We start from the raw sequence: 22,560 nt of genomic DNA, 5'->3' as shown, positions 1-22,560 counted from the left end.
TGGCAGTGCAAAAAAACTGCAAAATTAAAGCAGTCACTAGTTATATATATATATTTATATATATTAAGGACAATTATACAACAAAAAAAGTACTTACATAATTTTCAGTCTACATTACCTTCTTTAAAAGAGTAACACACCGGTTGTGGTCAAAGTATTTACACAGTAAGACAAACGCATGTGCTTGTACATTACAGTACAGTAGGCACTGGAATCCCCACACAATCACTCAGCAGTGGGATCCAGTCGCCGTGTAATTGGACATTTCCCGGCGTATAGTGCTGAACGGCGACAGCTCCAGTTCCGTAGTGCACTCGTGCTCGTTGTCGTCGCTGGCCGTGGCCGAGGAGTGAGCGGCAATCCCGCAGGCGTCTGCGCAGCAGCAGCAGCAGCACTCCAGAAAGGCACGACCGAAGGGTCTGCAGAGGCACAGCAGCAGTACCGGTGTGACAGCGGCACGCAGAAACAGCAGCAGCTGACTGAGCAGATGCAACAGCGCCATGGTGCTCTGCGGGACCCCGGCCGCCATGTACGCCGAAACCATGTTGCACACGTTCTCGGGAACCACGCACGCACCGTAGACGATCGCCAGCGCAACCACGGTGCAGTTCATTTGGCTTTCCAGTCGGATTTGCTTCTTGTTGCCTCTGGCGCAGCCGCGTTCTGCGCGACGGATGCGCCGGGCGGTGGCCACCGAGCTGCCGATGGTGAAGAGCGTCGGCAGGCAGAAGTAGCAGCCGAAGCACCACCAGAGACGCGCGCCTTCGTAGGTCAGGCCCAGGACGTACAGCGTGTCTGGGAGGGACGTAGAGATGCGGATCAGGCAGCGTTCGGACGCTGGCTCGTCCACTGTGCCATCACCGTTTTCTGACACCAGCTGGCGGATCAGGAGCTCGGGGAGGGCGAGGAGCAAGGCGCCGAACCAGATGACGGCCAGCTTGGCAGCGGTGGAGGTGCAGTTCTCGATCATCTCGTAGTACATCTGCACGTTGGTCGCCGCACGGAAACGGTCGATGCAGAGCGCACAGAGGGTGAAGGTGGTCACGCCGAGAGATGCCACCTGGAAAAATACAAACACTGTTTGGTTATAACAAGAAGGATGACAAATGTACTGGTACTTCACTACCAAACTCATACTGCAAAAAAAAAAAAAAAAATTCAAAATATGGGAAAAAAAGTGTGATTTTCAAGCCTGCAAAAGTCATGGATATGAATGAAAACATGAAAATTAATGCAAAATCATGAAAAAACGTGAATTATCATAATTTATAATATATAATATTTCTGGTTATGCACAACTTTTTCCAAGTAAGTACTGGAAATATCATCAAAAAATGTATTTGTCAAAAGGAACCCTGTATTTTCCACTTCTGCCTGAAATAAAATGTTTTAATAAGAATATTAAATACGTTTAATTTTTTGTTATGAATTTCACTCATTTATTACATATTTAAATAACTTCTGGCAGCTACTTATAATAACCTATGAGATGTCAACTTTTACCAAAATTTTTGTAAAAAAAAAGAAAGTAAAAAACTAGAAAAACATTAATTGAACAATTATTGCAATTTTTGTTGAAAAAATATGAAACTAAATAATATATAAATAATAAATAACTAAAAAGAAAGCAAAAGAATAAAAATTATTTAAAAACGTATATAAAAATGATGGAAGAAAATTTTACATACAATTTGTTATTTATATAAATAATCAAAAATCCAGTGAATTTGGCAAAAACAAAAAGTAAATCAAAATAATAATAATTACAAAATGTACATTTTGGAATTTAATTAGAAAATAATAGTAATAATAATAATGGAAAAAAGTTTACCAATTTATTATTTTTTGACAAAAAATAGAAGTAGTATTTTACATTCTATGGATTGTGTTGCAATGGATTTTATAATATATATATATATATATATATATATATATATATACACACACTGAAAAAAAATATTCATTGAATTTACAATTTTTTTTAAAGTAAGTGGTGGCAATCAATTTATTTTAGCTACAGTACATTTAATTAAACAAATTTAGCTGACTAACTTTCAACATATTTTTTTTTATTAAATGTAGCTAAAACAAATTGTTTGCGACCACTTAACATTTTTTTCAGTATATTTATATATATACACACACACACACACACACACGCGCGTATTCACACACAGTCACCATTTAATTATAGGAGGTAGCACATTTACATTCATACTGAAAAACCCCCAGATCTTCAGTATTTAGTTTTCTGTTTATGAAATTGAAAACCATGACATTTCTCTGGTATTTTTATCAGATGTCAAAATGTTGGTATCATGACAACCCTGTTTGCGATATCTTTGAGAGCTGTGTTATTTGTCAATAGGTGTCTAGTGTAAATGGTGTAAGGCCAGTGGCATAAACAAACCGCTTGAAAGGAAAGTCTGAATTACATCTAGCAACTCGCTGAACCCAATCCTACAGCTGGAAACCCTCTCCTAATAATCATTCAGCACATAGCAGCAGGTTCGCCAAACGAGAAACAAACAGCTCTGGTTTTTACAGACTTTATCTGCTGTGTTATTGTGACAGACAGTCAACCTCCTGCAGGGCTGGCAATTAATTCAGCCTGAACAAAGCAGGCCCCAAAACTCTCCCAACGCACCCTTCCCACTGTGAAACAGGACATTTTGCATGACTATTGCCACAATAAATTGGGTGAAATTAAAGCGTATTTACAGAGGCGACACAAAAGAAACAACTGCAATGAATGGGAGAAAACTGGAGATCTTAGCTGCGTTCAAGCCGCTGCGTCCCAGCGGATGATACAAACCCAAATGAAAGAGCCAACTAAGTGTTTGTCTTCATTATCATAATTACAGAGCAATCAGGCACATCAGCATCAAGGAGGAGACAATTAGCGGAGCAACACTTGTGCGGTTGTGCATCGCTGACTAAAAGTAAAGTAAAAAAAGTAAAGTAAATGAAAACTAGTCCGCCTCTTTCATCCCCAAAAAGCAGATCGCTGAGATCCTTCATCATTTTGACAAAAGCAGACTGTTCAGAATCCATTATGGACCATTGTGTCCATTAAGATGCTGTAATGGTGCTATATTACTTCCATAGGTGTGAAATGCATCCATCCTGCCCCATTAGACACTCGGCACGTTGAATGATTGTCGGTTTACTGCGTGGGTTTGTAGGATGGGAATATTCTCGCAGGACGGGAAAGTGATGCTTCTGGACTGCAAACTACTTCTGGCTTTCCCTGTGCATTTTACAGGCCTGTAAAGTTTCCGAAAGACTGTCATTAAACTAAACTCCGTAAACCTTGCGAGAGCATTAGGAAGTTTCACGAAATGGCATTAGCTTGTAAGCTTGATTCATTTCTGTGAATCAGTTCATCAACTACCTGCTTCAATGAATCAGTTCAAAACTCTGGATTAGGAATTTGTTCACAACATCAAAAAAGAAGAAAAAAAAAGAAACAGAAACAATAACAACAACAACAAAATTAAATACCTAGATTTAATGTTTAACTTGACGAACTTATTTTCAGTAGATTGTTTACTGTAATTTGCTTCTTGCATTAAAATATGAATCTAGAATGGCTTTTTGGTTGGTTTCTGACAGTAAAAAGCATATGTACATTTTTATATGTACATTTTCTGAAGAAAATATGAGCAAATAAATAATACATGTATTGTCAATATAGTCAATAATGAATAATATATATATATATTGAGGTTTCAAAAAGTTTTGAATAAAAGGGTGCCGTTAATTGTGGCCTATGTGTATTAGAGAAAAACATTGATTTCATAATGATATTTCCACCCTTTTTAAATTCATATTATACAATGAAAGGTTAGATTTTTGTGAATTAACAATGCAGATTAATTTTCACAGACTTCATTGTTCACATTAGAGGTGTACGATATGACGATTTTTGATCGTGGATGATAAAAATGTCTCCACGATCTGCTTTTGAAGAAATATGGTAGTATCGTGCTGCAGCACACATTATATCAAATACAGTTCTGGTCTCCGTCTCTATATACTGTACAACACGACATACAGCAGTAGAGTTAGTCTGACAGGACACTGCACTTATTCGCGATCGCAAAAGCACATTATTTGCACACAAGCCTTGCTGGTTAAATGTTTCATTCGTGCGCTGGTCTGACGTGCGCGCATACACCTGAAGCACGCGCACTAAAAAGCCTGTCTAACAGCGCCTGATTACTCAACTAACTTATCTTTTGCGCTAATACTGTCAAAACACACAAGGTTTACATACAGACTCAGTTGGTTATCTCTAAAATGAAAGTTAAGAGAGTAACAGATGCGTGCCTGTATATTAGATGCATGCAGCTCTTAAAGGGACAGGACACTAAACATGCTGTCGACTGTCATTAAAGGGATAGTTCACCCTAAAATTTAATTTGTCATTATTTACTCACTCACATGTTTCCCAAACCTCTATTAATTTCTTGTGCTGAACCCAAAATAAGATATTTTGAAGAATGAGGGTAACCAAACAGTTGCTGGTCTACATTGACTTTGATAGCAGGAAAGAAAAATCCTATGGAAGTCACTGAGGACCAGCAACTGTTTGGTTTTCCACCTTCTTCAAAATAGCATTTATGTTCAGCAGAAGAAAGAAACTCATTCAGGTTTAAAACAACTTTTGAGTAAATGATGGTATAAAAATAAATATTCTACCTGTCAATATCACAAATATTGACAGGTAGAAAACTACTGAATGTCAAAGAAAGACAAAGGAAGAACAAGGCTGCAAACAATGCACTTGGAGTCAAGACCACAGGCTGTGATTCATGTAATCTTGTTGTTTGAAGCTCACTTTCTGCCTTCCTTTCACAGTAATCAAATCTAAGGTCTCTCTGGTCTCCACACACCTCACGCTCTGGCACACAGTCCAGAACACGACTCTTTCTCTCTCTCGGTCTGATCTGACATTCACATGAGTTTGGAGGCATTCTCTAGCTTACAGGTTTCCTAGCAGCAGGTGATGAGCGTTGGCTGCAATGGTCTTTACTAACGGTTCATTAATTCTCTTATTAAGAGGCTCTCCAGAACGATGGAGGTGCTGGTTATTAATCTGGTTTAATGGTTGCTTTTAGACAGGGTGACTGCAGACCATTGTTGGGCTACCGGCCAGCAGGGACTGCAATAATTCTTACTTATTTACAAATGAGATGCATGAGCGAGCTAGAAGCAAAAGCTATTACAGGAATATTGTTATATATGATGACCACAGAATGAAACAAATACATATTCAGCTACATAAATTCAGCGCATTAAAAGGGGAGTTAACAGCCTGGATCAAAATCACAAACACAAAGTGGATTAATAATAGAAGAGAAAGCCAACAAAAACCTGTAACGAATCCAAACAATAATATTAAATAAAATTAAATGCCTGACCCTACAAGTGGTTTAAATAAAATAAAATAATATAAAAAATACTCACGACCCTACAAAAAAAAAAAAAAAAAAAAAAAATCAAACACAAACAAACCATACCTAAACAAAAGAAGACAAAAACAAACAAATAAAAAACAAGACAAGACAATGAAGCAAAACAAAACAAAACAACTTGCATGACCATAAGGCAAGCAGTTTGGAGAATGGATAAAATAAAGTAAAATATAATATAAAATCAAATCACAAAGTGAGTTACTAATAGAACATAAAGCCAAAAAAAACCTGTAAAGAATCCAAACAATAAATTTAAATAAAATGCAATACCTTTAAATAAAATAAAATAAAATACAAGCAGTTTGGAGAATGGAAGTAAATAATAAATAAAAATAATCTGTAAATATTTAGTTTGCTAGATCAAAACTCACCACTATAATGCTAAGGTTGCTATCCAGTTCCTAAAATGTTCTGAATGTTTTAATGCGGCTATGACAACGGTAGGAAGCCGAAAGCCAACAGCTGTCAGATACGCCTCTGCAGCATGTTTTCTCAAATGAAACAAGGCCTTCCTGCAAATCTGTGTGTTATGACTGATGCAATCTCCAAAAACCTAAGGCCAGTCAAAACACAAGTCAAGTTAAAACACTGGCACCGACACGCCGCCCTCAGATTCACTTGACCTACCACAGCAAGAAATGTCAGACCTCTGATAAAACAAACCTAATGATCAGACAAGTTCAACTTGCATTTGCTTAACTTGCCTGCAGTGGAGCAAAACTCAACAATATACTTCTCCACCCTTGAGCAGCAGCTCTCTGCAGGAGACAACCAGTGAAGAGACGTCAAATGTGAAAAGTGTCAGGTCTCAACAAAAGCAGCAACGAGACCCTCTCCCAGAATTCAGACTCCCAGCTCACATGAACTATCACGCACCAGCATGCATGTGTGTGTGAGTAATGGAGCCGGAGGCGTATTCTCCCTGTGGAGCTCTTTGCCCTCAGGACTGGCTTTACTCATCACTTAGCTTGCATGCAGTCGCTGGCGATCAGCATTCATAGCTGCGCTGCAGCCGGAGGGACGAGCACATGCACGCATGCACAGTGGCTCATTTTCATTCAGCTTCACCATTGTCAGGCCGAGCCTCATTGGCCCTCTCTGCCTGTCCCATACAATCACAGCAGGCACGCTGTGTGCCACCAGGACACCGCATTTGCACGGCTCTCCCTCCAAAACCCAGTCTTAACACGCCCTCACACCCTTCACACTCACAAAAACAACCACAGTCTACTTCTCTAAGGCAAAAGGATGGGTGAATCTCACCAAAGCCTCTTCAAGGCAAAGCGGTTCAATCGGTGGCCATCTTGGTAACGCTCCTGGGCAGCTATTTTCTGTGTATACAAGCACAGCTCATATCTGCTTGAATGGAAGAAGGCAATAAAAGGTACAAAAGCTGCCACTGGGCATGTACCCTTTGGAAAAAGTACTAATATGTACCATTAGGATACTAATATGTATCTTTAAGGTACTTACATGCACCTTTTAGTGGTAAATAAAGTATAAAGGTGCACCTTTTTAAAAGGTACCAACCCAGCTTTTGTACCTTTTGTCTGAGACCGTATGAAACTATTTGTCAAGTTTGCATTATAGCAAGCGCAGCAATACATGCAATACATTTGTCATTATAAATTGTGCTAAGACTGATGCTTTACAATTTCATTTGTTGTTCTACAAGTGGTTGGAGTGATACTTTAAAATTATAATTTGTATATAAAGTAAATGAAGCCTGTTTTATGGATCATTGAAGGGAGAATTAAAAATATGAACACAAAAGAAGATATTTTGAAGAATACACTTGATGGTAGCCATTGGTTTCCACAGTATTTTTTCCATACTATGCAAGTCAATGGGTACCATTTGGTTACCCACATTCTTCAAAATATCTTGTTCAAGTTAATCATGAAAATATTGGGATGAACTATCCCTTTAAGATGTTTTGCATTATTATTGTTTGCATAACAATTCAGCAAATATTATATAGAAAATCTGTAATGTGAGATTAAATGAGGCAGTACTGCCTTTACATTAAATCAATGCATTAAATTAATGCATTTATAATTGAATAAATGAAAAATGCATTACTGTACAAATTACTGTATTACAGTAACAAAATATATAATGAGAATTAATAGAATAGGAATTACAAAAAAATCTGGAAGTATAAAAAATATTTTGCAATGCAATGCAATAAATAATAATAATAATGATAAAAACACTTAAAAAACAGGCTTAAAGCATATTACTTCATGCAGAATAGAATATTTTCTCCCCTATTTGATTTTAGGGTGAAATATGATCTGGATTTTGTGAGGTTCACCAGGACAGGCTTCCAGCCATAAAATGAGTCTACAATGACTTGACACTGAAGAAGCGTGGTGTTTGGATGGTGTAAAGCGAGCTCTGCTGAAACTGGGTGTGGTGAGGAGATCAGGATGGCAGCGGGCTGCTGCAGATTTCACCTCAAATAAGCGCTTATGGTTGTGCCATACAGTATGTGACGGGAGTGGGGCAGAGGTCAGAGCAGACTGTCAGTGCAGGTGTCCTGAGGGCAGGGTGGATGATCTTTTGCATGCAGGGAGCACTGACATCTCTCGAAACGAGACCGAATTACCCACGAGACCATGGTTTCAATACCTCACCCTCAAGAAAAGCAAACCTTAACAATGATAGACTTGTGCATGAAAAACTAGATCATTGCAATGTAAAAGAACACAAAAGATGATATCTTAAAGACGCTTGGGGTCCAAACAACACTGGCTTTCATTGTACATAAAAAATATCTATATTTAGGCCTAATTTATGATTTTTTTAACTGAAAAAAATGATTTTTCACCACAATAAACAGATTCACATTGATTTCAAGCAATTTGCATAAATGCATTTTGAGAAATATGATTATTTAAATCAAATTAAATAGATGCAAATTGTTAATTAATAAACCAAACCCTATTTTTTTGAGTGCAGAAATATTACCGCTGTCATTGATATTAAGTTTATTGGTTTTATGTTAAAGCTGTGTAATCCAAATTTTTATATGAGATTTTAATTTGATAAGATTTAGACATTTAAATCTTAAATTTGGGCCTAAACTTTTTTCTTGTAGACAATCCACATGGAGACATTTTTCAAAATATTTCCTCCTCTGTCCCACAAAAGAAAGAAATTCAAATTTTGGGCAACAATATGCAGGCGACGAATTGACAGAATTTTCATTTTTTGGGTGAAAAAGTGCCAAAATGTAAAGTTGTTAGTGGTTTACTCTATTTAAGCTCAAATGACATTATTAAAAGCAATGATTTGTACCCATTCCACATAATATGCACAAGAACATTTAAAACCTGTTATGAATGAACATGGAATCCATTACCTCAATATACGGTACGACTTTACAGGTGAACTGGCCCAGCAGCCAGCTCTTTGTGAGTTCGTGAAACACCACGAGTGGCAGGCAAAGCAAGAGCAGCGCAAAGTCCCAAATGGCCAGGTTAGCCAGAAGAGCATTTGAGATGCTCCTCATGTAGTAGTTATGGCACACCACACACATTATTGCTATGTTCCCTGTTATTCCCACAGCGAAAATGAGGACGGAAACGATGGTGATTGCATACGCCCCGTACGTCTCACTAGTGACGGGGTAGAAAGGATTGGGGAAGAATTCGCTCTCCTCATCCTCGGCGTACGGAGGGGTCATCGGAGTGGCGTCCCATGGGTCATCTATCTGTTTGGTGTGGAACTCTGCATATCTGGTGAGATCGAATGGGAAATCTGTGGAGGTGAGAGCTAGAGGCTTGGGCATTGGTTCCCACATGGCTAAGGAGGATGTCAGGGCGTTATAATAAGTTTCGACTGGTGTCAATGGGGCAGCGCTTTTATTCTGGCCCCTTTTCAAGCTCTTAAACGTTTTCTTGTGGTGCTCCTTTGTGCCTCTTTTGCGTCTGTGGTTTCTTTCTCGCTTGCTTGTTGAATACGGCTTAGAGTTATTGTGTCCACCTACTGTTCCCATGGTAGCAGGCATCTCGCCATTCAACTTTTTCCTTTTATGTCGCCGAGAGCGCTTATGTAGATTTGTGGCACTCTCCGTGACCACATGTGTTCTGTTCGACAAGAGATGTCTGTATTCATACCGCTTACCTCCGCTCTCCAAAAGCAGCCAGAGATGCGAAGACAAGTTACTGTTGTCTTCTGAAGTCTGTTTGATGCCAAAGGCAGGTGTACCTGCGGCTCGATGCCTCGCAGGGTGTGTGGCACTGGGTTTGGCATCACTAAGGCTTCTAAGAGTGACTGGTTCTTTGGTGTGTGCATTACGGTTTTCTCCGTGCAACAAAACATGTGGACAACCTGCAATGAAAATGATCGTTCTTAAAAGCAGCAGCATCTGCATCTTCACCGAGTCAGTGTGCTGAAGATGTTAGAAAAACACTCTCGTGTGGTGCATCGCAAAGAATACACGCTGTTTTCCCAGATTCACATTGTTAGAAGGAAAAGTTAACACGCGAACGATCAGTAAACGCTAATTAGATCCATGCAAACGACTTTTCCTGTTACATACACTCCGGTGTCGTGCGGCAAATAAAAACCACCTCCTCTAGATTCTTTGCGTTCCTCGTCTTAAAGTGCCAGAAAGACGAGATTGCTTCCAAACGACATCATTTGCGTTTTTGCTTGAGCATCCCAGCCAGCTGCAGGAGTCGGTCGCATCTCGTGTTCTGTTGGGCGCGGCAACCTGGACTCGTCCTGCGCCTCTGCTGTGCGTGGAGAAGCGGAGTCCGGTGGCGCTGCTGCTGCTGTGAGTGAGTGAGGAGCGGATGAAGAAAATGGACGGACTCTCTCCTGGCGGATAACCTTGTTCTGTCAAGCCGGATCCATCTGCATCAGCCCCTTAGACCACCGCAGCTGGAGGCGACCCCGCCCCGCCCGTGCGTAGTACATTCATTACCATGCGTAATTACGCATGTCAACAGAATCATAATCCGATCAGTCTTGAAGAGTAACACGGGTTTATACGAGTTCAATTACAGCTGTGTGTCACAATAACATGCAAGAAAAGTGCAACTGCAAAATAATTCACAATGCACCGTTATTACGAGACACAAGCCACGACAATAAATCAGCGGGAAATATTACATTAATGGTATTCATAGTCTATACGTTATATCTGCATATGATGATACATGCAGGCAACAGAAATCGTTGTAAATAAGTGTATCAATTATTAAAATGAATTACTAGACAAGCTACTATAATAAACAACCGTTAATAGCCTAGTTATCATTTATAGGCTATAGTTTATTCGTAATATTTGCAGATTCTGCACATGAATTGTACATGCAAACATTAACAATTCTTGTAAATAAATGTATAAAACAAGTGATTATTAATATATTAACTACGATTCACTCCATTTTCATAGTCTATGCGTTATATTTGCATATTCTACACATGCAACAATAACAATGCTTGTAAATAAATGTATAAAACAAGTGATCATTAATCATTACGAGTCACTCCTTTTTCGTCGTCATATTTGCAGATTCTACACATGCTATGCACATGCATAAAACGTGAATCATGATATTGGCAGTTTGCACTGTACACACATGCATATTATACACAACATATATAGTAAAAATAACTCTAGTAAACAGAAAAAAAAGTTAAGTTATAATTTTGAGTGCTGGTGACACTTGTTGTGATCTTTGTAATGTAGTGTACTGACAATCAGACATCTATGTGTGCAACTAAAAAGTCCAAATGCTTTTAGGGGGCACTGCATATGTTACTTTCAGTTCTGAAAGCTCTTTAATGCATTGGTATGTCAAACAGGTTTCTCAGCCTGTGGCAATGTCACAACAGAGCAAAGTACTCTGAGCGGAAGGGCAAGAGCTGACTTGCTTAAGATTTGTTTCCTTCTGGACAGAAACTTGGGCTTAGAGGCGTATATTCGCAAACAGCCAACAACCTTTCATTGACTTGAAAACACAAGTGATTATGTGGAAATGCTCCTTATTTAGCATCAGACATGCTTTAGTTTCTTTGTTCTTGCCAGGTCCAAAGTTTCACCTCTAAATCCTGCTGGTCAGTGAAAGCCTGGCTGAATATTGAGGTGTAAAACAGGGAGGCCAGGTGCAGAAGACTAGCTACTGGAGTTGGCACAGCCTTGGCGAGTACTGATACTCTGCTGCCAAATCTAAGCATGGGGTTCAAAACACTAAATAACGGTGTGAGCCGCAAGGTCAGATACTTGACAAAGACCGAAAGCTGACTGAAATGTTTTTGCGAATGGAATGAATGGAATCAACAAAATGATTTGTGCAACATGATGAACAAGATGTTCGAGATGATTTCATTCGTGAATAGTGTTTCTTCACACTTCATCTCTTAAAATATTGATTAAAACATTTTCTCAATTTATCTGCACCCTCTTCTTTTAAAACCTTAATGAAACAGTTGCAATGATTTTTTATTTCCTAACGAGAAATGCTAGATAAAAGACTTTCAAAAAAGATACACTTTATGCAAAGCAAAATTGCATTGTAAAAATGTTTTAAAAAAATCTTGAATATAAACATGTTTGGCCACATCCAAATGCAACATTTTTAATGTTGTTTCAAGCATACATTTTCACCAAATTTAAAACTAAACACAAAGTATAGCTATTTACTTGTCAAGATACATTTTTCAAATAAGCTCATATGTTATGCAATTGTGTTTAGACTGCATGTTTGGATGATTATGAGAAAACAAGACAAATAGACTGATTTTGAATGATTTTTGGTTATACCGTTAATAATGCTTGTTTTTACGAGGGTGATTTAACTATCCAAATCTAAGGATATTACAGACTCAAAAAGCATTATAAACATAGATGATCACTAAGCAACTGGGTGGGATAGAAATTGCGGCAATCCAAAGCGCCACCTGACGGTGTAAATCAGTATTGCACAAACACGAAAAAATGCAGTGTGACAACAGACAAGACACATACTCACCCTAAAATCGCACGTATAGAGTGCAAGACAGGTGTATTGCATGTCTAGTACAGTGTGAACCTACTTAATGCAGTATAAAGGGTACTGAAGTGTGACTCTCTGAGGGAACAAAGCTCGAATAACCCAGTGACAGTGCATTACTGTGATCAATCACCTGCTGTCCACATGAGCGCCAGATGATGAATGACTCATCTCTGAACAAGCACCAGCAATATCTCACTGCTACTGTACATGCACAATATCACAGGTAAGAGTTGGCATTAATCAATCAATCAATTGATCAATCACGCAGTCACAGCGTATCTGAAAATGAAGCTCTGTCACCATTTACACTCCCTCATGTCGCTCTAAACCTTTATGCCTTTTTCTTTCTTTGGAACACAGAAGTCTAGCAAACCATCCAGGTTTCTGTTTTTCCATATGGTGAAAAACGAATCGTTTTTGGATGAAATAAGTTCCTCAGCATGGCCTCATAGCATCACAACACTAATAGCCTATGCCACATGACCGCTCATACTGGGTCTGTAGAGGTCTGAGTAAAAGCCATTCAATTCTCCACACAATAGGGCAGAAACATCATATCACTTAGAAAAGTGGCATGATGACAGCAGTTAGTGGTGAGTGCAGCGGGGAGCGTATGGAAGAGGACTATCAGTAATGGCCTCTCGAATTGCTCTGGAGACACACTCAGATCCTCCTCTCCACGAACGCACCAACTGAACCGAGCAACAAATGTGTCTCTGAAAGCAAAACAATATTATAAAACAATAATGCAATCTTTAAGTGCCAAAAAATCATAATAAAATAGCAATAAACTAGTATAAATGTGCTGTCAAAATGCTAGGGTATTGTGGGTGTTTTAAAGCATTGCTAAGCAGTTTATAAGGTACCCTGGGTGCGTTTTAGCACTAAGTAGTTACTAGGGTGCTCTAGATGGTTGCTTACTAGGTCAATTAAAGCCCACGAGTGCCTACAATATTCTGATCTCGAGTCCCTCCAGTGGAAGTCTATGGGATCCAACAGGCTATAATTGTCTCTGATCAGTTACACTCCTAAAAATAAAGGCTCTTTATTGGCATTGATGGTTCCATGAAGAGCCTTTTTTTTAGGAACCAAAAATGGTTCTTCTATCTATGAACCATAAACACTTTTTTAAAATCTAAAAACCCACTTTTGGATGCGTTATTTTTAGTGTATACAAATGTTTTTGTGCAATGGAAAGGTTTCATGGATAATGAAGGCTCTTAATTCTTGGAACATCAAAAGAACCTTTTTTTTTAAAGCGAAAGGTTCTTCATGTCAGAAAAAGGTTCTTTAGATTTTTTAATTGTTCTTCACAATAATAACAATAAAATAACAAAATTGATGGCATCATGAAAACCCCTTTTTGAAACCTTTATGTTCAATAGTGTAGTGTTTTTTGGGGGTATGAAAGTAATTGTATAGTTCGCAATAACCAATAACTAGTAAAATAGTGACATTCAGATGAGCTTTGAAAATGATTTATATAGCTGACTAATAACAGACCTGCAGACAGTTACATCTGAGGTTTGTCACAGTGCAGCAGTGGCAACAACTCAATCAACGTGTGCTGGTGAAAATGTACATGGGGATCTATCTGTCAGAGACTAACCCATCATTGCAAACCCTTCGCTTTCTGACATGCACACACTTCCGTGTTTAACCCAGCTGTCTGTTCTCCACTGCTTCCTCAAGGGAAATTCCTTTCGCATCTGACACACTTGCACATATTGACAACTGACAAAAGGAAAGAGAAAGACACTTCCCTTTATTCGCATACGAACACAACCTCGTTCCAAAAGCCATTTGGAGCGCAGCCGAGAACTCAAGGTACCGGATGACAGAAAAAAAAGAGCGATTGTTCTTCATTCAAAAGCTGATTGCTAAAACAAATCCGAAATCTCCTCTAAGCAACCACAACTCATGCAAAGCATCCCACAACCTGCATCGGATTTTTCAGCATGAATTCACCACCATTCACTTCTTTGGAAAAGAGCAAAGAGAACATTCTTCCTAATGTCTCATTTTGTCTTACAAGGAAGAAAGTAAGACATGCCGGTCTGTAATGAAGAAGTAAATGATGACTGAATTTTCACATATATTGAGCCTGGTACTGTATAAACATATAGGCTGCCAATATGCTTTTACATGAAGACAAATACTGGTTCTGAAAGGATTGAAGTTGTGAGAGTCAGAGACAGACAGATGGGGAAATATATATCTCTGCACTGAGACATCAACTACAGCCAAAAGTCACAGTCTGCAACCCGTGTGCTAAAGTATAGTAGTCACAGATGGACAAGCCTCCGAGTCCAACTCTTTTACAGCTCTGACAGAGGCTATGCCAAATGACTCACGTAAAACCAGGCTTGCGTATGGTCTCGTAATAGAGCTGCTTCAGTGCACTGTAAAAGAAAATCATTTACAGTAAAACATAAGTGCAGATATGCCAGAACCACCATGGAAGACGTGATAACTTAATGTTTATCAAAAGTGGCCTTTTCTGCAACTTCAGAAAGAAAACGTAATCAGTTAACACACATTACTCTAAAAATGCAATACATACTAACCCGACAATATGAATCGCAATATAAAACACACACACACACACACACACACACACACACACACACACACACACACACACACACACACACACACACACACACACATGTAACCAATAACAAAAATAAGAAGAAACATAACTTTATATACATATACATTAGCTAATATTATGGTAATGGAATTCATACTTGAACAAAACAATATAGTGTTAGGAATGTACATGAATTGCCTTAAGTTTAATTTAAGATAACTTCACTTTAATTGCAATGAGAAGGTTGATAGCCAGAGCATAAAACTGCTCTTTTAAAAGAATATCTCAGATGGGCTTAGAGGTTTTTGCATCTGAAGGCCTTATATAGCCTATACACTCTATATATTAACATATTAACATAATATTTTAATATTTACATTTTTCAAATACTATAATTTCATATATGAAAAGGTAGCTTACTGCATCATTTTTACAGCCCCTTCCACAAGAGAACATGTATTTTTTAACTTGGCCACATGATGGCGCTCATTGGTCAATCTTCAAGTTTCATACCTGAAGAGATTTGACACTCTCTTACAAGACTGCAAATTTGTCTTCTAATCTTATCATCTTGGCTGACTGTAGGACCCTTATAAAAGGAGAAAAAAACAGCGTTACACTTACATCGTCTCTATTACAGGGCTAAAATCGCAAACTGAAGCCAGGCCAGGGAGCGAGAGTGTGTTGGCAGCTTTACAGGAAGCCTGCTATCATCAGGTTTGCAGGCTCGACTCAGACAGCGCTGAAGGATAATATACACACTGATACTGAGATGAGCCTAGAGGACGACTGGAGCCAGTTTAGTCTCCCTCACAGACCAAAACATATCATGTTATTTTCAGCTGCCGTAGATCATTTCATCCTTTTGTATGATTATGACTTATGGTTTCGACAGTAACCCCCAGACCAAACATTGATCAGCATTAATTTTCCAAACTGGAATAAATTGGAACCCCCAGGCCACCTGAATGAAGGTATAATGTGTCCTAGGTGTTTTGGTGGTTGCTAGGGTGTTCTAAATTGTTGCTAGGTGGTTACTTATCCTGAAAAAAACAAAAACGGTCTGATATTCTGGTCTCCTGAAATTTTATTATCCAAAGGCTAAATTCCCAAGTGTAAATTGCTTAGTAAAGCAATAGCAATGCATTTGAAGTATCAGTCATGTCAGTAGCACAAACAGTGTGTGACGAGTTACACATCGAAATGGAATAATTATGGGATTAATCAAATCCCTTACCATAAGTACAAGAAATATAGTGATGCTTGTCTTAGCAGCATTAAACTACGATGACAAAGTAGATAGGAAGAAAGACCAAGTGGGATCAAAACAATATAAATACTGAGGATTATTGAACGGTCCTATACTAATGAGACCACAATAAATCCACACCAAAGTACTGAAATATTCTCTCTCCAAGGATTAATTCATATCCATACGCTCTTCAGAAGCCGCAAACAGCAAACAATTCATCATCATTGAAGGAAAAATGTATCATGTTTGATAGAAAAATAATAAAAAGAAAACAAAAACAATTCTAAATGAAAACGGTGGCATATTACAATAGCCTATATGAAATCCAGACACCAGGCGAATGGTTATATAAATCATAACTATTTTTGCAGTAAGCCTCCCTGTCATATTTCATAAAAGTGGTGCTAGCGACTAAAACACGTCTTTGTCACCTTAGTATTCTGATTCAGTGTGGGGTGAAACTGCTGATTAGAGAGAAAAATAATGTCAGAGAGAGAGGAAGTCGCAAAGAATAAGGACGACGAGATGAAGGGAGATTCGCAGTGACACCTGTATCATCTTCAGTAGGGTGTGATATCAGTAAAGTTTGGCCTTAACTTTCTCAACAACTAATTTTAAATGGCCAATTAAACAAATTAAGTTTCCCAGTTCCACGGCACGTTTGGCCCTCGAGATAGAGATCATCAAACACGACGTGACGGCAGCTTTTGCACCGCTGCTCCAAACGAAAGTGTGAGATCAAAAACTCCCTCATTAAAAAGTCTCCTGTCGCCACACCTCTAAGACAACGGATTAGGATCCTGATCCAGTGCAAGACAAGAGAATGACATAAATATTTAAGCATATTCTTAAGGCTCTGTTTGGATTTATTTTACCCCTAATGGTCTCATCTGAACCAAAGCACTGTTGCTTTTAACAAATGAGTCTGGCTTAAGTTTTGTGTGCTCATGCTTCATATACTGTATACTGACTTCTTGTGATGAGACTACGTGAACGCTTTATAATTATACAAGAAAATGCATTGTACTTACCTGTGCAATACCAGCTCCACAATGCTGGGATGGTTGCCTGGGAGTTGCTATAGGGGGTTGCTGACTGGTCCAAGTCAAAAAGAAATCCAGCTTCAAGCCTGTAGATATGGTTCAGGGGCCAGAGTCACAAAAGAAAGTTAAGTAAAAAGAAATAAGTTAAGTAATTTCTTAAGATAAAATCTAAAATGTTTGTAAGCACATGCAATTCTAGGAAAAATCTTTAAAGACGTTATCATGGTGGTCTTTACCAAAGACTAAGGCTAAAAACAATGCACCTTTGAGTCGTTTTTGTACAGCTACTACCAGTACATTATCGCTCAATAGTGCCATTTCAGATTACTCGTGCACACCCATAGTAATAGTAATATCTTTTTTTTTTTTTTTGTAGCTAGTGTTTTGTAAAGCTTAATATTTGAAATATCCCATTAAATTCATTAAACACCTTACTGTACCTTTGGGGATTTAAGACGAGTTGGATGTTATCCTTACTTTAAGAAGTCTTTTAAGATGATTTTTATAAACATTCTTTAAAGGATTCAAATTTTTCAGGTTTAGTCTTTAGAATAGTCTTTAGCATAAAGGAAATATAAACCAGCATAACATTTTTAAGATTTTTGGAGATAAACAATATTCTTAACTTTATTCCTAAACCAAAAAATAAGCAGTTAAGAATTTATTTCTTAAAAGGGGCATTAGATTCAAAATTCACTTTTACATGTTGTTGGCATATAGGCTAAAAATGTCTTAGCAGCATGTGGACACAACCACCTTACAGTGATAAAAATCCATTTCCTCCTTTTTTTAATCCCCCCAAAAAACCTAAACAGTTTAAATTCAATCAAGCCATTTTGATTTTCTGAGCCAGGGGGGCCCAAACTCAGTCCTGGCGGGCCAATGTCCAGCAGAGTTTAGCTCCAACTTGCCTCAACACACCTGTCTGGAAGTTTCCAGCATGCCTAGTAAGTGCTTGATTAGCTGGTTCAGGTGTGTTTAATTTGGGTTGAAGCTAAACTCGGCAGGACACCGGCCTTCCAGTACAGAGTTTGGGCACCCCTGAGCAGTATGACAGTCTATCAGCGCCGCTCACAACTGCTGATGGACTGTCCCGTATTAGCATATTTCCACCCTCAGCCAGTTGTGCTGTCTGACATTTTCTCTGCACTCCAGCAGCTGTAGCTACAACAATGTCTCGTAAGCAATGCAGATGTTCTGTAGTTAGATGTTATGAACAATTAGTTTTGTTTTTCAAGGTAATGCACCACCGAACACACAAAAAATGGAAGAGATGGTGGGGTGAGCAGTAGCTCATTATCATTTAAAGTAGAGATGCACAATATTATCGGAACGTTATCAGAATCGGCCGATAATAGCTTAAAATGTAAACATCGGCCGATTTGAAAAAAAAAATGCCGATATGCCTTGCCGATAAGACGGATAGCTCATATGTGCTCAGGGTGTGATAGTGATAAGATCACGTCAGCAGGGTGGTCATTCTTAAAGTGAACTTTTGCCTGAATGATGATTAGATTCACTGTTTTGGATTGCCGCATTTAATTTGGGTATGCATGTCCAGTGTATGAGAGAGTCAACAGTTTCTAGGGCAGTGGTTCTCAAACCTGTCCTGAGAAAACAAAAAAACAGCAGAGATAGATTATATTACAGTTATTTTCAAGGCTTTCAGTGTACTCTCATTAAAAAAAGAACTTTAATAAAGTTTATTACTTCTAACAAATATGTTATTGCTCAAAACTAACCAAAATTCTGCACAGGAGAGACTTGGTGTTGTTTCAAAACAAAAATAAATATATATCGTTATCAGCATTGGCTATCGGGCAAAATGATTTGAAAATTATCGGCATATCAGAAATCTGCAAAAATCTAATATCGTGCATCCCTAATTTAAAGTGACATGCACTGAAAAAGGTCATTGTGAACAGAGCTGCTTTTGGAGAATTTTAACCAAAGTGAGTGGCAGACATTTCATAAAGACCCTAACGAATCATATCAACTTGTAAAAAATGGGCATCCGATGTCATCTTTAAGAATGTTTGTGAATCCGGCCCCTGGTTCCTGTGGGATTTTCTATACCGGTTTATTGGCTGGACATTTTTTTTGGTAGCACAAATATTAGTACATAGAACTAATAATAAGCAATATCTTGCCTTCCAAAGTGCCACTAACTACTAGATTTGATCAACTGGATAACTTGTAATCTTAGGCCTATGTGCCAATCAACCACAAAGCCCTTCCGGAGGGGCTTCTCAGTGAGGATTATTGGATATGGATTGGACGGGCGATGACCCAAAGCCCTGCTGAGATCACAGTGCGTCTGTCCAATTCAACCGCTGATCCAGAGCTCAGACAGAAGATCGCTGCATGTAATTCAATATCTCGCTGATAGATTGAATTATGTAATCTAACGTCCCCAAAACATCATAATTCTGACAAATGGTTCAAGACGCCAAACATTTGATCAGCACGTTTTCGAGTGTTTGTAAATAACAGCTTTACGGCTTTGTTATCTTTGGCCTGAAAAAAAGAGCCATTTGTCACGCCGATCACTGTGGTGGTGTCTTGACTTTTATTACAAATAGTTTTTTTTTCGTGGAAAGGCTCATGACTGTCAGCAGATGGCACTGTGGCCCAGTGACAGATGCACAGTCATTACAAGTGTGTGAGAGAATGCAATTACAACCACTGGGGGAAACAATTAAGTGGTAGAGGTAGAGCTCTCTACACCGCTGCAGTCTGGGAGAGAGCCCACTTCTGTGCTTCTCAGCTTTAGTACCCGCAGGCGATGGTGAGGAAGAGGCAGAGATGGAGAGAAAGAGAGAGACCCTCTGGCAGCACTGCTGTGCTAGCCACTAATAGGCTGCAGCATGCTTCAGTGGGGTGGTGTTTGATAGCAGCACTGTGAGGGAATGTGCATGTGTGCATAAAACTGTTGGAGAATAAGGACAATATAAACAAGATTTTCCTTTACAGAATCTGAGCGGTGCTTGCCCATGCAAAAGTCACTGTTATAATGCTAGAGGGCATTGCTATCCATTGGTGATTTGGCATGTTCCTATACAGTTGCGAAGGTGTTTTTTCCTTGTTGCAGTGTAGTTGGTATGGTGTTCTTGGTAGTTGCTAGGGCATAGCATTTCTTGAGGCCAATTCACACCACACCAACGGTTACCAGGTCATAGTACATCAATTCTCAGACATTCCAAGATCCGACAAGCACCGGTTCATGTTCAATCAGTGAAAATAAGTGGCAACCAACGACAAAACCTGACAAATGTGTCTGTTGCCGCTTGTCTGCATCTATCAGTGGAGGGTGAACTGGTCTTTAGGTGTCCTAAGTGTTTTAATTTGTTGCTACGTTGTTGTCAAGAAGTTCTGAGTGGCTGTTAACTTGTTACTTGGTGGTTGCCTGGATTTTGCTAAACAGTTGTTAGAGTGTTCAAAATATTTTTTACTTGTTGTGGTTGATATGGTGTTCTTGGTAGTTGCTAAGGCATAAGTGTTCTCAGGTGTTTTAAGTGTTTTAACCCATTGCTGTGCAATTGTCAAGGTGTTCCTATACAGTTGCAAAGGTGTTCTGAGTGGTTATTAACTTGTTACTTGCCTGGATGTTGCTGAATGGTTGCTAGAGCATTTAATGTATTTTTAACTTGAGGTTGCTATGATGCTCTTGGTAGTTGCTAGGGCATAGGTCTTTCTTAGGTGTTCTAAGTGTTTTAATTTGTTGCTACAGTATGTGGTTGCCAAGGTGTTCTGAGTAGTTGTTAACTTGTTACTTGATGGTTGCCTGGATATTGTTAAACGATTGCTGGAGAGTGTTCAAAATATTTTTAACTTGTGGTTGCTATGGTGTTCTTGGTAGTTGCTAGGACATAGGTGTTCTCAGGTGTTCTACGTGTTTGAACTTGTTGCTGTGTGGTTGTCAAGGTGTTCCTATAGTTTTAAAGGTGTTCTGGGTGGTTGTCAAGAAATTTGCTCAACAGTTGTTAGAGTATTTAACGCATTTGTAACTTCTAGTGGTTGCTATGGTGTTCTTAGTAGTTGCTAGGGTATAACATTTCTAAGGTGTTTTGATTTGTTGCTATACACTTGCAAAGGTGTTCTGACTCAGTGGTTGTAAACTTGTGGTTGTTAGGTATTGTTAAGTGGTGGTTTTGGTAGTTGTTAGGGCATTGCTATACAGTCTGTAAGATGTTCTAAGAATTTTAAGCTTGTTGGTATGTTGTCCTTAATAGTTGCTAGGGAATTACTATGTGGTTTCTAAATAGTTCTAAGTGTTTTAAATTGTTGCTATGTGGTTGCCAAGGTGTTCTGAGTAGTCATTATATTGTTGTCATGTAGTTGCTAAGGAGGTGGCATGATAGGTTGTCAAGGTATTGCTAAGTGGTTGCTATGGTTTTCTTGATAGTTGCTATGGCATTGCTAGGCAGTCTGTAAGATGATCTATGTGTTTTTTAGTCAGGTGCTATAAGTGGTTAATTTGTTGCTAGGGTGTCCTGGGTGGTTGTCAAGGGATTGGTTAAGTGTTTCAGGGTGCTTAAACCTAGACATCACTTAATTTCTAGCGATTATTGTCGGTTTGATTGCACAGATACTATTTAAACTAAACTGAGCTAGACAATGACATCTCTGAATTCAATAATGAAATGCCTTTAACTGAAAATTGAGTGTTTAATCTTATCATTATACATTACTGACACTCTATCCTCTAATTTGATATACTGTTAAGTGCTTTGACACAATCTGTATTGTTAAAAGCGCTATATAGGTGACTTGACTTGATTTTACTTCACTAAACGATTGCTAAGGTGTTCTAACTTTTAGGTGTTCTTTTTTATAATGTTTTAATTTGTTGCTATGTGGTTGCTAAGGTTTTCTGATTGGGTTTTGTACAGTTAGGAGTTACTCAAAGGTAAGCTGTTGCTAGAGTGTTCTGAGTATCTTTAAGATGTTGTGGTTGCTATGTTGATGGTAGTTGCTGGGCATCACATTTCTTAAGTGTTCTAAATGTTTTAACTTGCTGCTGTTCAGCTGTCAAGGTGCTCCTATACAGCTGCACATGTGTTCTGAGTGGTTGTTAACTTGCTGTTTCTATAGGTGTCCTAGGAGGTTGTCAAGGCATTGCTAAGTGTTTCTTGATCATTGCTTGGCTTGTTAGATTGGTGTTCTTGGTAGTTGTTTG

General features: G+C 38.7%; 1 protein-coding gene across 1 annotated transcript; it reads right to left on the bottom strand.

Annotated features, from left to right (window-relative positions):
- Positions 1-229: 229 nt before the first annotated feature.
- Positions 230-9,861, bottom strand: LOC306859101 (prosaposin receptor GPR37-like; the record flags this gene model as incomplete). Its single annotated transcript, XM_079399938.1, has 2 exons — positions 230-1,060; positions 8,848-9,861. 2 exons carry the CDS (start codon positions 9,859-9,861, stop codon positions 230-232), a joined length of 1,845 nt encoding a protein of 614 aa, XP_079256064.1.
- Positions 9,862-22,560: the final 12,699 nt, after the last annotated feature.

Source organism: Barbus barbus (genome assembly GCF_936440315.1).
Source record: "Barbus barbus genome assembly, chromosome: 39".
NCBI classification, from domain to species: domain Eukaryota; kingdom Metazoa; phylum Chordata; class Actinopteri; order Cypriniformes; family Cyprinidae; genus Barbus; species Barbus barbus.
The sequence above is the reverse complement of the archived record's forward strand: the minus strand, read 5'-3'. Positions and strand labels throughout refer to the sequence as shown.